Here is a 16928-nt window from a genome sequence, read left to right as displayed (position 1 = left end):
CTTTGCAGCGAGAAAGAGACGAAGCAGTCCGTGCAGTCCCCTACACTCAGCGAACTGGACTATCGAAATTCATAACTGGCGCCTTATGAATATTCGACCGATTATTTCACCAGCAGTGCTTCTTATACGCAGTTACCTTCCCGAGTATTCAAGCGTCGATGGGCGTATGGTCTACCTACCGGCATCCCGACCCCGATGTCCTTGGTTCGAATCCAGTCTGCCGCACTTCACTTTTTTTAAATGGAAATCATCATTCATAAGGCAACATATTGAAATTCATACCGATTCCTTGTGGCAAATTTTCATAAGGCGTTTGATTGAAAATCATACGTCCATTTTCCTCAGTGTATGAGGCTGAACGCTCGCTTAACTTTTCAAAAGGACTTAAGTAACATTTTTTTCATGAATTAATTTGAGTACTGCAATCGAAAGCTTTCATGTTTTTTTGTTGATTGCGCTATATGGTTTCACAGTGTGACGTCACACGTATGTAGCCACGGCTGCGTCCTGGTGAGTTTCTTCCATATTTGACAGGTATCGGTGGTTTGTATATAAACAAAGGTTCATCCGCTTGCTGCGGCAGATAGGATGAACCTCATGAACCTACCACCGATAAATGTCAAATTGAGTTCATTCGACTGAGTTTTTCAGGTTATGTTTATTTGATGTAAAACCTTATTCAAATTAATAATTCATGAAAAAATGTTACTTAGGTCCTTTTGAAAAGTTAAGCGAGAACGGACCGAACTGATAAATGCATTTCTCCGTGCAAAGGACTTTTTGAACCTACACTGTGCCAGCAAAGTACTCTTTAATGGGTAAAAATGTACCCATTATGAAGTTAAATAGTTCAACTCATTAAAAGAGTAAAGAGCGTTTACTCATTAATGAGTAAAGCGCTTATACGTCAATTTAGCGAGTGATTTTTACCCACTATCACCGAAAATTTTGAACAGCAAATGGGTGAAATTCACTCTTTATTATTTTCAAAAAGCATCTACCGTAATGTTATTAATTTTTAAATTCATTAAACGCAGTAGAATTATTCGCAACTATTTTATTTACTGCAAGATAAATATAACGATACATTAAGTAAGATACATTTCTTGTTAGCCTAAGTAGTGTTAACTAACCCATCATCCCAAGTCATACATTCTCGTACATTTAAACAAATTATTCGCTGCGCTTTCCATCAGCGGATCCAGGGATTTGCGGATTTTTAGAACCCTCTAGTTTTCCCCCGTAATTCTCATGCAGCAAACACGGGATAGTGTTGTACCAACATCTCCTGACGCGGCGTTCCGCCCTGAAACGGCAAGAGGTGCGTTCTCGTCGGTGTCCTCTGGCCTTCAGATTGCGACAAATGCATAGAAGGATAGTTCGCTGAGCTGAAATAATCAAAAGTATTCTTTAATTTAATCCTGCAAATCTAAATAAAACGAAAAAAGTACTCACATTAATTCCGTTCGCCTGTAATTGGTTCAGTTCACCATCGAGACGTTTAAGTTGTTTTTCACCCATTAATGGGTAAAAATATTTTCCTAAGAAATGGGGTAAAAATACGCATTATTCAAAATTTTGAAGTACCCATTATTTTGACAGCTTCATATACCACCAAAAAATGAGTTTTTTAAACTCTTTAATGGGTATTGCCGGGTTTACAGTGTATTCCAGTCATTGTTGCCACTTTCTTTGTATTTGAGGTGGGAGATCAAAATATATGGGAAAATTCAAAAGATATTTTAGTTACTAGATAAACATTGTCGCTGTCGTCGCTGTCCAGAATATCTTTTGCTGGCGAGGATAGCACAGAGAACAGACGTTGAAGCTGCACTCGCCATGTTGTGATAACTTTTTACTGTTCATTTTGAATAACTTTGGAATGTCGCCATTATCCCGTACAGAATCAGCGCTAGCGTCATAAAAAAACGCCACTGTGCGCTAGTGTCGTTATGCATGTAAAGCAGACCCCACACGACGGAAAAAGTTTGACAAAGTCATGATTATTGAAGAAAAAGATTGATGGTGTGAGTGCAAACCGAAAATATTGAAGCAAATATTGAGTGAAATTAGAAAAGTTTGATATTCTTTTCAATATTTCCCCTCATCTCCCCCGCAGTTTGCCCACAGGAGTCGATGACGGTTGAGTGTGTGCGTGTTTTGTGCGTTATACCGCTATTTGATTCGTATTAGTTCAAGAAAAAATTGAGTTTTTCTTCAGCTACGGCCATGCCGGCTAATCAGTGAAAATATTGAAGAAAAGTTTGATGAAAAGTTTGACGAAAAAAGTATTGTCAATATATGCCTCGTGTGGGGCCTGCTTAAGAGCATACCAGCGCCATCGGGTTGTCAAAATGAGATTGTGAGTTGCAATGTCGACATCGATGGCGTTGAGGTTTGTTGTGTTTGTTTTCACATGTTTTGCAAGAAATTTTGTTCGAGCCTCCACACTCACAAAAAACTCCGCATTATATTCATGAGTTCACACATGGATTTTTGCAATGGGGGTAGCGAAATGGATTTCATATTTTCGACACATATATTCAATGCGCCCACATGCATTGCATGTGTGTTCACACATACTTTCCATGTGGGCCATAGTTTTCATGTGTGAATGTGTATGCAAATAAGTATGTGCCGACACATGATATGCATATTTCAAAATACATGGATTTTTGCCATAAAGTATGTGTCGATTTTCCTGAGTGCATGTCTGTTCTCTGTGAGGATAGGGGATCTAAATGTCAATGAAGGAAAAATACATACGATTTGACAGTTAGGTACCACACATGTTTCGGACAGCAGAACAAAGGGAACCGAAGCGACAAACTTTATCTGGTAACTAAAATATCTTTTGAAAATTCTGATTAAAATCTCGCGTAGCATTATAAATATAATTACGGCTTGTAAACCAAAACCATCCCAAGTAACCATCAAGCATCTTTTATTGCATGCAATAAAAGATATTTTAGTTACATGATAAAGATTGTCGTTGTCCGGAACTGGCGAGGATATATCCTATAGGGTGCTAAGTTTCAATGAAGGAAAAATACATACGATTTGACTGTTCGGTACCCAACATGTTTCGGACAGCAGAACAAAGGGAACCGAAGCGACAATCTTTATCTTGTAAATAGAATATCTTTTCATGTAAATCCCACATCAGCATATTAAATGCTAATTGCAATAGATCAGTTTTAACGATGTGAAGATGCATTCATTCATCAAACTGTCAAGCAATGATCAATATGTCTAAGTAATGAAGCATTATTTCGATCGTAAAAGGGCTCTTTTCCATTTTAAGTCAACTTTAACGACTGAATTATTTGCAAGCATATATAGCTTCATGGTTACTTGGAATGGTTTTTATATTCTAGAATAAATGATTGATTTGTAAACGATTCTTCATGTAAGGCCAAACTCCGTTTTTGACTTCTCTCAAAAAACATATTTATTGCTATTTTGAGTGAACGTCTCATGAACCATTTACACCATGGTTTCCCAAACTGTGGGTCCCGACCCCCAGGGGGGTCGCGAGCGGATTGTTGGTGGGTCGCGCAGAACAAATATTAATTGCAGCTCGAATGCCGAACCTTTTGATCATTTTTTTCAGGAACATTATTTCAAGTGCAAACCGCATTTTATTTTAAATATCCATCACCACGCTATTTTATTTAAACATTTATGCCTAAAAGCTGTCCCCTTAATGAAGTAAAATAATAACGCTAACATTTTGACAAACAATACCATGTTCGTCATTTTTTGCATTTGTACATGTAAGGTAACGTGAGTATTTTTTATGTGAAAGAAGCCGAAACAGATGACATTCTGATTCAATTAATGCTTAATACAACACGCATAGAAATTTTGTTACGTTGACTCAACAAATTGGTTTGTTGAATTCAACCATAACTGTTTGTTACAATGAAAATCAAAATTTGTAATGTCAACTAACCAATTTTGTTGATGTAGCCATAAACCATGTTTATTTTTACAAATTGTTTTGTTGATATTATATGTCAAAGAAAACCAATATGGCTGCTAACAGCGTACCATAAATTTGTGCGTGCCATATCAGTTGCAGTGGGAAAAACGATTCCACTCTAGTGGAAAACAACATGGTTTTTCTAGTGGAAAACAACATGGAAGGAAAAAACCGAAAGTGGAATGGATATCGTCATTGTTTTTTATATGTAGAAGTAAGTATTTCTTTAAAAATAAAGCTAAATATTTAATATTTTTATAAATATAAATGTTCCACCTTTTAGCAAATGTCTCAGATTTATCCCGGTCTATTCTCATCAGACAAATGTAAAAAATATGATTGAAGCCCTATTGCAATGGACGAGGAAATGGATACGCGATCTAAAAAAACCAAGTGTTATTTATAATAGCATGAACATAGTTTGCAAATAAAAATTGAAAAATATTGCATTGTAAAATATTTGTGTTTTTGTAACTTAACCTCAAATGTAAACAAAAAATATTGGCAACTCTACAAAATATATAGTGGTTTTAACAAACACGTTTGTTAAACTAATAAAAATATTGTTAAAACGACAAAACGTCAAAATAAAATTAATAACTATCATGATTGTTGGAACAACAAACATATTGGGTTGAATTCAACAAAAATGTTTGTAAGCCCTGAGATAACAAACATGTTTGTCGAATTTGACCCTTTATTTTGTAGAATTTACAATTTATTTCTGTGTGATAGCTCTCCCACGCAAACCAACACCATCAATAGGTAGGTGAAGGATTCCGATTCCTCAAATCGCCGTTTGAATCTTTGTTTACAAAAGCAGATAAGTCGTTTTGAAAATTTTGTCTTGAAATCAGGGTTGTTATATGCAGTTTTTGACCCACGGATACTTTTTTTTTCATTTTGGGAGAATAAGAGGATTTATTTATTTAATAAGTATAGATCCACCTATTCTCCCAGGGGAAGATCCATTAATTACGTTATGCTACAAATGGCAATTTACAACCCCCACACTTTTCGCATGGATCATCTGAAAATTTTGTATGAATCGTCAGAGAATGAGATTGCAGAGCAAAAGTACCCGTAAACTACAGTGACTATAATAACAGTGTCGTCAAGTGTCAGAATTGGAACAGAATCGTTTGTCAGTTCCATACAAATGCGCGTTCCAAACGAGCAGGAGACCTGTCAAACGTGGCACATGACGTTACTCTTCTTATAGGACTCTACCGTAAACGAGTTTCTCCGTGAATATTCTGGTTTATGTATTTTATATTTGAAGAAAACGTGGCAGCACTGCCTTCCAGTGAGCGTGGGAAAATTCATAGCCGTTACTTGAATTCTCTCTGACTTCCAGTGTGAACCAATGGCTTTAGATACTAAGGTGAGGAACAAGTTCAAGCGCATAGGGATTGCCGAAAAAGTAAACAAGAAATGATGACGTAGCTAATTGCACGGCTTCTTACACGGTTAGATGGCTTTACCCATTAATGGGTACTATGTTATTGTTGATATTATTCCCACCGTGAAAAATTCACCCATTTTCTTGAAAAAGTGCCACTACCCATTTTAATGAGTAGTGGCGCTTTTTTAAGAAAATGGGTGAATTTTTCACGGTGGGAATAATATCAACAATAACATAGTACCCATTAATGGGTAAAGTCATCTAACAGTGTATGGGAGCTCGTTCGAATGGAGTAGTGACAGATTTTTCGTCATACACGAATGTCACGCAAACAGAATATGGATTTCCTCACCTTAGTATCTTTCATTGAGTGTGAATCGAAATAACGACAATCGAATCGAATGTCAGAAGAGTGCTCGTTTCGCACAAAGCAAACGGACGAACAAGCTAGTTGGAAGGGAAACGACATCATCATCATCACAGAAATTGCTGCCGATTTGTTCTTTGCGTGAGAAATTTTACGGAAAACTATTTTTGTTCCCAGTGCTAGTGAAGTGCAAAGTTTCAAGTGAACCTTTCGCAACTGAAAGCTCCAGTGGAAAAAACAAACGTTCCCAGATCCGAAAAATCACGAAAAACTTGATCCCGTGGTTTCGTCGTCGTCAAAACAGTACGAAGGAGGAAGCCATCATCGTTTCTTCAGTCAGCTGCAGTAGGCCATTGCACCGCGCTGGAAACTGGACAGAAAAGGCGTTAAAAAGTTTAGAAGGAGGGAACCGAATATTTCTATTCGCAGTGAACATATTTGAAACCAGAGCTAAAAGCAGTAACATTTTCGACAATTTTGTTGCTAACGACGAGCTGCTCCTGGTGGTGGGAAGACGACACAACATGGCGCAGAACATCAATCCGGAACGGGCTGCTGCGTCCAATCCTTCCAAGCAGAGTGACGAAACCCTGATAAATAATAACAATCATGCCGTTAGCAAAAGGTGCGTTTGAAATAATTGTTCATTCTTTTCGCATAGAATATTATTGGTTTGATTTACGATTGGAGCATTTGGAGCGGAATTTCTCAAATCGATGCGTTGATAGTGCAGTGTTGCCAAAACGAATAACTCGTGAAAAATCAACAGTAGCGTAATATTTGTAATATTTCCACAGGAAACAGAGGTGCTCTGTTAGTAAAACTGTACAATGCACTTGTTCGTTTTGAAATAACTTGCAATCAGGGATGATATTTAGTCAGAGTACTGATTTGCTAATAACTTATTTATGAAGCTGATTTTCAAAACGCGAAGTTTTTTTACAACTTTGTCTAATATGTAGTATGTACATTGTTTCGAGTAAGATATCATAAAGCGCTAATATCATTTAATATACTAAAATGATTTTAAATTTCATTCAATATAAGTGGAACAAGCGCTTTAATTCCGTATATCACATGGAATTTGTACAACAAACTTTTCAGCAACGCTGTTGAAAAATACACTGCTAATCATACAATGTATTTCAAAATTCAGTTTTTTAATGAGTTGCAAGTCAAACTATGATTAAATGATTGAAATCATCCCTGCTTGCAATGCCACGGTAGTTTGTGCAGATTCAGTGCTACATTATAAAAGATGCCAATGGAGTAAACCTTTCTAATAGCTTATTCACTATTCAAATTAAGCCGTTTATGATATGATAACGAGTAACTTGATGCCAATGCTCATACGTTCAATTTTCTTTCTCCTCTTTAACACGTAATAAAGCTCATAATCTAAATAGGCTACAAGGTGCTACAAGGTTTCACCCAAGATGAATACACAGCTAGATGTTTCAATAGTGCTGTCCAATGAGCAGCTCGAAGTAGCTCGAAGTTCTTCCCATCCCTCTCTTGCCCATTTGTTGACAAAAAAGAACGAGCAGGACGGGAACAACTTCGAGCTACTTCGAGCTGCTCATTGGACAGCATTAATGTGCTCAATTTATGGACGAGAAGAAGGCGGGGGTGAAAAATTCATTTTCGGTGCAAAACATAAACAAACCGGCTGGCTCTCCCATACTAAAATCCAAGATGGCTGAATCGTGAATAAAGTATTTTTTGAGACGTTTCGCGGTGGCCCGATTATTTACTTTTGATGTTTTGTTTTGATATGATTCTACGTGAACATTCCGTTAGGTCCGTGAATTCTACGTGAACATTCCGTTAGGTCCGAACATAAAATAATGTTTTAAACGCTTTACTTTTCATTCGTGTTTTCTTCAGCTTTTCATGCTTAGAATGCAATGTTATGAATAAACTAACGACACGTTTTAAGAATCCTATGAAAAACTTTGTTCTAAAGCCCTGGTAGCCGAAAAGTAAGAGAGGTTGAATCAGGCTATAGACATCCCTATCTAACTCCCTTAGCCTAAAAATAGCCACCATGTCCCGGGCACAGTGTGCAGATAGACCGCTGTCAGTTGCATGAGATGTCAACAATCGTCAACAACACCAATGATTGTAGCTTGATAATTAAAAATATCCACAACAATAAAAGAGCAGGATTTATTTTCAAATTCTGCTCAAGCTTTTCACGGTGAAATAAAAGACAAATTGTTGTTCTCCATGTAAGTAAAATCAAAATTGATCATGTAGATAAGTTTTGAATCAATTAAACTCATTAGTCATATTTAATGAATATTCCCGATTAAAGTTTCATATTGAAGAAAGCTGGATTTGGATGTTTCATGATGTTAAGCTTTTGTAGATTTGACGTACGTTGCTCGGCGTTGGTGTTGGTGTTGGCTACGCTAAGCATGAGCTCTTAGCATAGGCCTGGGTAGAATTGATGATGGGACCCATCGAAATGTTATGCCCGAAATTACGAAACAAACGGGCTCCCACTAATTGTCAAAGTAGATAAACACGAGAAAAACAGCTGTTTCGATCTGTCTCATAAAATGCCTTATTTGGCAGATTGTAACACCTAGTGGTGTATTCATCTTGGTTTCACCAACTCTAATAACATGGGTATTGGTGGCTATAAACATAACTTTAAGGTTCGTTTGTCATAAGACGGCCCATTTAAATTTAAAATTCAACAGTAAGGCCGTTTTTATTATTTCGTTCTTGAAGCGATGTGCACTTAACCTTTACGTACACTCAGTGTAGTAGCAAACACCCATAGTGTTATATAATATGTACCAATCAATTAGTATGTGGTTTTCTATAGCTCTACATTCCAAAAAATTTTGTCTGCTATTCAACGTAGTATTTTATAAGTAATTTTACAGTTATAAGTTGAAAGCTTTTCTGTGCTCGCCATTGCATTATATCTTGTGTTATATCTTGTGCATTATATCCATTAAGCTTATATCTTGTGTGACAAGTACATAAGATACACTATGTCCAGGTTATCAAGAATGTTTCCCATCCGAAAACATCCTAGACTGCCGATCTGTATCTTGTGCTTCAGATATGGCCGCGCCTTGTGATGAGGTTTTGATTTTGGGCGGCTTCTTCCGTCCGGATCTTGAAAGCTCCACGTTCCACGCAGGTGCCGTTAAACTTCTGGATAACTACAGTATCGCAACGCTATCTCAAATCAATGGCGAGGTTAACGACAATAATCGCTCTCTGGACCTCTGCTTCGTAAGTAGTCGTACCATGGCACCTTCCATCTGTTTGGCTCCTGCATCCTTAGTTAAGGATGTTGCTTATCACCGCCCTCTAGTGATTGCCGTAGAAGATAATGTTATGCGTGATTTCTTCAACACCCCAGCCGTAGTTTCGTACGATTTCATAAGGCGGACCATCGCAGTATTACTGAAGTGCTATCAAATATGGATTGGGAACACATTCTTGATCCAGTGGACATTAATTCTGCTGCAGAAACTTTTTGTCACACCATGGTGTACATCATCGACAGGCATGTCCCAAAAAAGTCCGTTCGATCAGACTCTCGGATCCCGTGGATGACGAATGCTCTCCGGTCGCTGAAAAGGTGCAAGAAAGCTGCACTCAGAAGTTACACGAAACACCGTACGTTGCCACTCAAATTCCACTATGTCAGACTCAACAACGATTATAAGCGGATCAGTCGTTATCATTTCCTACGCTACCAAAGAGGGATACAGCGACGACTAAGATCTCACCCAAAGTCCTTTTGGAGCTTCGTAAATGAACAGCGCAAAGAGACTGGATTTCCATCGTCCATGGTATTCAATAGTGAATCTGCAAGCACCCAACAAGGTATATGCAACCTGTTCTCAGCTAAATTCGCCAGTGTGTTTGAAGACGAACAACTACCTGTTGACGTCGTGACCACCGCTGCCAGCAACGTCCCATTAGCGAATCAATCGCTCGGTGATATCGAGGTGAATGTCGAAGCCATTTCAAGAGCGATGTCTAAGCTTAAGGGGTCTTCCACGAAAGGCTGAATCACATAAGGCTAAAAACTCATAAAGCTGAACACGAAAAGCTGAAAAAGTAAAAAACTCACATAAGGCTGAAATAACAAAAGGCTGAAACTCGAACGACTGAAAAATCGTGAGAAACCAATTTTTGTGGAAGGATTCACATTTGACATTAATAGGGGCACAAACTAAAATGAGCTGTGGAAAAATATTTCTCCATGACGAACAGTGCACTTTGTTTACTGAGCGGATAGATAACTAAGATCGATATCCCATTATTACATCAGTATCTTTGCTCACAAGATCGAATGATGGGATAGTTTGCAATGCCTGCTTTATTGTTCTTAGTTCTTGTATTTTGTTTTTGATTCTTGCTAAAATTACTTTCTTATTTTTTATTCTTTATTCTTCTCTCTTCTCCCTTTTTCCTTTTCCTTTTTTTATTCTCCCTTCTTTCTTCTTCTTACTTTTTTATTTAATTTGTTTCATTTTTTTTCTTCTTTCTTCTTTAACCCTTCTTTCTGTTTCATTCTTGCTTCTTCGTTCTAACTTTCTTCTTAGTTCTTCATCCATAGTTCTTCATTCTCAATTCCTCCTTCCTTGTTCAAATTTCCTTCTTTTGCCTTCCTTGTTCCTTCTTGCTTCTTCCTTTTTTCTAAGTTTCTTCTTTCTTCATTTTTCTTTGTTCTTCTTCCTTCTTCAATCATTCTTTTTGTTTTCTTATTCCTTCCTTCTTCCTTTTCCTTGTTTTTTTTTTATTTGTCTTCCTTCTTCCTTCTTCATTACCATGTTTTTCCTCCCTTTCTGTCTTCTTTCCTCTACTTTCTTCTTTTCCAAGTTTCATCTTCCTTTTTCTTTATTTCTTTTTCTCTATTCATTCTTCTTTCTTTTTTTCTTTCCTTGTTCCTTGTTTCTTCATCTTTCTTTCTTTCTTCTTTCGTTCTGTTTTCTTCCTTTATTTTCCTTCCTTTCCGCTTTTTTTTTTCTTTTACCTTCTCCCTTTTCTTTTTTCTTTATTCTTGTTCCTTCTTCTTTCTTCCTTCTTCATCTTTATCCTTCCTTCTTCCATCTTTATCCTTCCTTCTTCCTTGTTTCTTCTTGCTTCATCATTATTCCTTCTTCCATCTTTATTTTACTTTTTCCTTCTTCTTTCTTCTATGTTTTTCTTCAATATTTCTTTCTCTTTCCTTCTTCCGTTCTCTCTCCCTTCTTTCATTATCTTCCTCCTTTTTCATTCGTTTTTGTTTCTTCTTGCTTCATCATCATTCCTTCTTCCATCTTTATCTTACTTTTTCCTCCTTTCTTCTATGTCCTTTCTTCAATCTTCAATTTTTTTTCCCTCTCCATTATTTCGTCTTTTTTCTTTCTTCTTCCTTCTTCTTTCCTCCTTCCTTTTTCTCTGTGCAATTTTCATTTTTTATATTTTATTCTTTATTCTTTATTTTTTATTCCATATTCTTTATTCTTTATTCTTTATTCGTTATTCCATATTCTTTTCTCTTTATTTTGTATTTTTTATTATTTATTATTTATTCTTTATTCATTATTCTTTATTCTTTATTCACTATCCAACCACTCAACATAGTTGGTACAACATATCGTATGGTTGGAATTCATTTCATCCCATCAATTTCAGCTTTTCGATACATTTCAGCCTTCTGATACTTTCAGCCTTTTGAGACTTTCAGCCTTTTGAGTTCAGCCTTATGAGTATTCAGCCTTATGTGTTTCAGCCTTTCGTAGGACACCCAAGCTTAATGGAACGTACACACGGTCAAGCAGTTTGACCAACATTGACTCCACCTCTCGTTTATTCAAACAACCATCAAGTTTTACCAACAGCGGCACGAACAATCAATTTATTCGACCAACAATATCACACACGAACGACTGAAGCGCCAACTTGAGCACCAACCAACAAAAAATATATGGGGGTTTGTGCAACTTCACTACAAATGCTCAAACATGTTCGGCGAATCTTGGCTCCACCCCCGACAACTCAAACCAAAATCAAACCGTTTTAATTTTTTCCAACCGAGTCGCCAACTGTCAAATGGTTGTTCGAACAACTTCACACACGTTCAAACAAAGCAGCAATTGAAGCGTTTTCTTGGGGGCGGAGTCAATGTTTGTCAAACTGCTTGACTGGTGTGTACGTTGCATAACGTCGCACGTCGTAGCATGATTGCACGCACTCAAACGGACGTGATTTACACGGATCTTTCTGCAGCATTCGATAAGCTGAACCATAAAATTGCAATCGCCAAGCTTGACAGACTTGGAGTCCGGACGCCAGCTTGTCGATTGGTTGCTTTAGGCGATTGTCGCTCAGATAGTTTCCGCGCTTCGTCTGGTATACCACAGGGCAGCCACTTGGGGCCATTAATTTTCCTGCTTTACTTCAACGATGTTCACCATGTAATCGACGGACCACGGCTATCCTTTGCGGACGATATGAAGATATTTCTTCGCATCTGCTCTATAGCCGATTGCCAATCCCTCCAAAACCAGATCACTGTGTTTGCCAACTGGTGTACTCTGAACCGACTTGTGGTCAATCCGGCAAAATGTTCGGTAATTACTTTTTCACGAAAGAAGGAGCCGATCCGATCTTCTCGACACGACCATCCACCGAGTGCATTGCGTGAAAGATTTGGGAGTTCTTCTGGATTCGCAACTTACATTTACACAGCACATATTCTTTGTCGTCGATAAAGCGGCCAGAACGCTTGGCTTTGTGTTCAGGGTGGCGAAAAATTTCACCGACGTACATTGCTTGAAGGCACTCTACTGCTCTCTCGTCCGGTCGACGTTGGAATACTGCTCGGCGGTCTGGTGTCCTTACTACAACAATACAACGCCGCTTTGTTCGTTTTGCATTGCGCAAACTACCATGGAGAGATCCATTTCGCCTCCCTAGTTACGAGGACCGCTGCCAGCTGATCGACCTTCTTCCGTTGCGTATCCGCAGGGACTTAAGGAGAGCACTGACCGTCGCTGATATTTTACAAGGAAGAATCGATTGTCCAGACATTCTGCAACAAATTAACATTAACGTGCAACATCGGCCATTGCGGAATAGCATAATGTTGAGACTTCCCCTTCGCCGCACCAACTATGGTTTGGGCAACGCACTGAACGGGCTACAGAGAGTTTTTAATAGGGTGGCATCAGTATTTGACTACCACTTGACAAGAGATGCGCTTCGCCGTAGTTTTGTAAATGTTTTTCGTCGTAGTAGCTGACGCGCATATGCTAGATAAGTGTATTTAAGTCCCATGACAATTTTATTTTTCGTTGTGACTTTACTGTTTTGTTAATTAGTTATTATTGTAGTGACCATACTAGTTTTAAATCATCATTAGGATTACGAACAATCTGTTGATGTACACCATGAATCAATAAATCAATAGACTAAGAACTAGGAACGAGAATCAAACTCGCTATCTCCAGATTGGCATCCTACGCTTTTGCTCGCAAGGCTAACTGAAGGCTGTAAGTGTGTACGTGTACAAAATTTTGCAGACAGACTTATTAGAATTTAGCGTTGACTGCTTGCTGTTTAAAATTTAGCGGATCGGGCTATGAGTTCAAAAGTTATGACTAAAATACTATTTCTTATACGTAAAAAAAAATAAATAAAATCTCATATTTTTTAATATTGGGGAAATGACGGCTTTGGCAGGTTTTGTTCTATTATTGTCAGGGGGATTTTGTTGACCGAATTTTACGAATGTTTGGGCCAAATTTGAGCATAATTGGTAATAAAAAAAAACCCTGACAATAAAAGAACAATGCCTACCAAAGCCGTCATTTCCCCTTCCTAATACACGAGAAAGACATTAACACCGCTAGGTGGAATCAACCGACTTTTTTTAATTGATTGGTATTCATACAAACTCTTTTGATTTCCTTTTTTGCACCCCACGACTACAACAGGAGTGGTACGAGCTTTACTATTATCTGTTAAAGGACAATTTATTATAATTAACAACTAAACTATACTGCCCAGAAATGTATAACAGTCCCATGTTTGCTTGATTTCCTATCTAAATGGGACTGTTATGATTGGGCAGTATACCTTCAAATAAATTCTAACATAGGAAAATGCTAATGTGTAACAAATTTGTCACTTACAGACTCCAGAAAGAGCTGATGGCACTGATGATGTCGACGGACAAGTCCATTTCTGCCTTCCCCGAGGGTGAGAACTTCTTCAAATGGATTGGCACCATTCTTGGTCCGGAGGACACCGTCTACAAGGGCCAGAAGTACAAACTCCTGCTGGAGTTTCCCAATTCGTACCCGTACTCGGCGCCGAATGTGAAATTCCTGACGCCTTGCTTCCACCCAAACGTGGACCTCAGCGGGTCCATCTGTTTGGACATCCTGAAGGATAAATGGTCCGCACTTTACGACGTACGGACGATTCTGCTGTCGATCCAGTCACTGCTCGGCGAGCCCAACAACGACAGCCCTTTGAACTCGCAAGCTTCGCAGATGTGGCCCAACCAGGTCGAGTACAAAAAGTTTCTGGATGAGTTCTACGAGAAGCATAAAGAAGCTTAAGTCTGGAGTAAAAAGAGTGACTGTCGACGAGAAAGGGTATGAATGATGATTATGATGATGATGGTGGTAATGTTTGATTGTGAGAGCAAATGAGCGAGCGAACGCGTGTACGAAATCGAGAGATTCACAGACATACAAAATAAGATAAAATTTAACGGAAAATTGACTACAAAATATCGCAAGGGTGCACGTACACCACAGTTTGAACATATACAAAGAAAGCAACGGACGCAATTTGGGAGTAAGAAGAACGGAACAAGCGAGAATGCCGACTAAACTTTTTCCAATAGTGGAAGCAGGAAACGACTTCATTCAGTGAACGGAACAATCGGAAACACCTGCGGATTTCGGGAACAAATGGAAAGATCAGGAGATAGTCGCATTTCTCCGGGAGGTAATTTGTGAACAGTTTCGAATATTTTTAAACTCTGTGAATATTTATTATGAGCATATTAATTAAATGGTTTTACTTGTACGAACGACCCGCTGGGATTGTACGTTATTTTCTGGAAAATCGTTTCTTGAAAGATTTTTTTTTTCAGGTTCTACATTTTTTTTTTTTCAAATATTATTTTACAACTATTAAACTACTCAAGTTTTGTTTGAAAACATATCGTGCTTGTTTTCACCTATATTAGAGCTCCTGTAAATATATCACAAATTATTTTGATTGATCGTTTTTTAGCGTATTAGCGGAAAAGTACATATTTTATGAGTTTATAAAATACTTTCACTATACGAAACTTCTTTATATAAACCGATACGTACTTCGTTTTCTACTCGAATGTTACTCGAGCGTTCCTTTTGCTCCTCTGCTTGCCTTCCTCCCCATGGTATGAAAATCTTAACTTTCATATAGGAAATATTGCATTGAAAGATTTTACTATTGTGAGTTTACTTGTCATAAGACGAGTTCGTACAATTCCATTGAATTCCACCATTTGATTGTACTTTTGACAGATACGTATTTCGACCTCTGGCGAAGGTACAATCAAGAAGTGGAATTAATATGTTGTACGAACTCGTCTTATGACAAGTACAGACATTACACTAAAAGCTCTAAATAATTTTCTTATCAAAATTGTAAGTTTTTTTTTTATTGATTAATCTTTCTTAGGCTTGCGGATTTTAAGGACTAGATAAATTCTTTGAATAATAGAACAAAAATGTTCATAGAAAGAATGTATTTGTTGTTGAACACAGGTAGAAATTTTTCATAGATGCGTTTCTTCCCAGAAAATGACATTCCAGTACACAGCCCACTAAAGATCTGTTCACTTTACTGAAAACCTAATTTATTCGAAGCTTGGAATGTGTATTGCCGGAACACGATATATTATTTAATCATAGGAAGAATGTACAGCCAAGTTGCCGGATTGATCAAGAGAGCATTCAGAGATTTGTGACCCTATCATGAGGTTGTACAATTTTTCCAAGGCGCGGAAGATGGGAACACAGATCTCTTGAATGCACGCATCGGACCGAACAAAATCCAAATTGAACAAATATCCGCGATTAACTTTTAATTTTCCAAGATCTAGCTAGACCACACAGTACATAAATAGACAAATGAGTATGCATTAGAGTACAGGACAAGCACGTAGCACACGTAACTATAAATAAAACAAAACACGCAATGGAAACTAGTAGAAGAGCTTTCAAAACTGCCGAACTGAGGAATCATTGTTACAACAGTACATAATAAGTATCAATCGAGAAGCGAAGGGCAGTAGTTTAGTAGCAACAAACAAAATTTATAATGACTTGGCACCGTGTAGTGTTTAGGTTTGAAAATCTCTCAGTTAACTTATTCTCCTTTCCGTATATTCTTCATTTATCTCTACATTGATTGGTATTTGTAACCGTAATAAATGAATTATAATTATTCCAATAATGGATGAAACGACTTGGAGCTGTTAGTTTATTGTACTGATGACATCTCATTTTCTTTTTCTGCTATTGGAAAGCAATGTAACAACAATTAACATAAATTTCCTATTTAGGGTTAGGCGGGGCAAGATGGGTCACGGGGTAAGATGGGTCAGGGCCGTTTTTGAGCATCATGTACATTTTAATGTGGAGATTATAGGAGGAATAATTTGGTTCTACTTTATTGTCACTCGATTTGATGATAAAATTTTATTTTGGTAGAGTATGGCAAGGTAAGGTAAAATATTTTTTCAGCATTGTTTCTTATGCGAAACACACTTTCTTTAAAACGTGTAATCTCGTCGAGCATTGTAAAATTTAAACATTTTTAGTAACATAGTGAACGTATTATTATTAAATATCAATAAAATTATAAAATTAGACATTCTAACATGAACTTACAAATGGGGCAAGATGGGTCAGCACATACTAAAGGGCATAGTTCGTATTCAAAAAATATTTTCCATTGCTGGTTTAATCATTTTAAGGTTACTTTTGACATAATGATGTTAATTTGTTTATTGAAAATGTCTATTTTTTGTTTTTAAGAAAGCAATACTCAGACGGCTTGTTTTTATCTGTTTTTATAAGAATTTGCAGACATTTTTGAATGTAGAGCCATTTCTTCTTCCAAGGCTCAGAAATTATTTTTTA

General features: G+C 37.4%; 1 protein-coding gene across 1 annotated transcript; it reads left to right on the top strand.

Moving 5' to 3' along the window:
• The first annotated feature begins 5785 nt into the window (after positions 1-5785).
• On the top strand, positions 5786-16251 carry LOC134209663 (ubiquitin-conjugating enzyme E2 C). Its single transcript, XM_062685671.1, has 2 exons — positions 5786-6382; positions 13916-16251. The coding sequence occupies exons 1-2, from the start codon at positions 6282-6284 to the stop codon at positions 14343-14345; spliced, it is 531 nt and encodes a 176-aa protein (XP_062541655.1). The 5' UTR covers positions 5786-6281; the 3' UTR covers positions 14346-16251.
• Positions 16252-16928: the final 677 nt, after the last annotated feature.

The sequence above is a fragment of the Armigeres subalbatus genome, chromosome 2, assembly GCF_024139115.2.
Source record: "Armigeres subalbatus isolate Guangzhou_Male chromosome 2, GZ_Asu_2, whole genome shotgun sequence".
Taxonomy (NCBI): Eukaryota; Metazoa; Arthropoda; class Insecta; order Diptera; family Culicidae; genus Armigeres; species Armigeres subalbatus.
The sequence above is the reverse complement of the archived record's forward strand: the minus strand, read 5'-3'. Positions and strand labels throughout refer to the sequence as shown.

Bases quoted from the DNA above. Each gene is read 5' to 3' on its own strand.
- LOC134209663 (XM_062685671.1), top strand. From the start codon at position 6,282: ATGGCGCAGAACATCAATCCGGAACGGGCTGCTGCGTCCAATCCTTCC. The intron at 6,383-13,915 runs GTGCGTTTGAAA...TGTCACTTACAG, and splicing joins AATCATGCCGTTAGCAAAAG to ACTCCAGAAAGAGCTGATGG.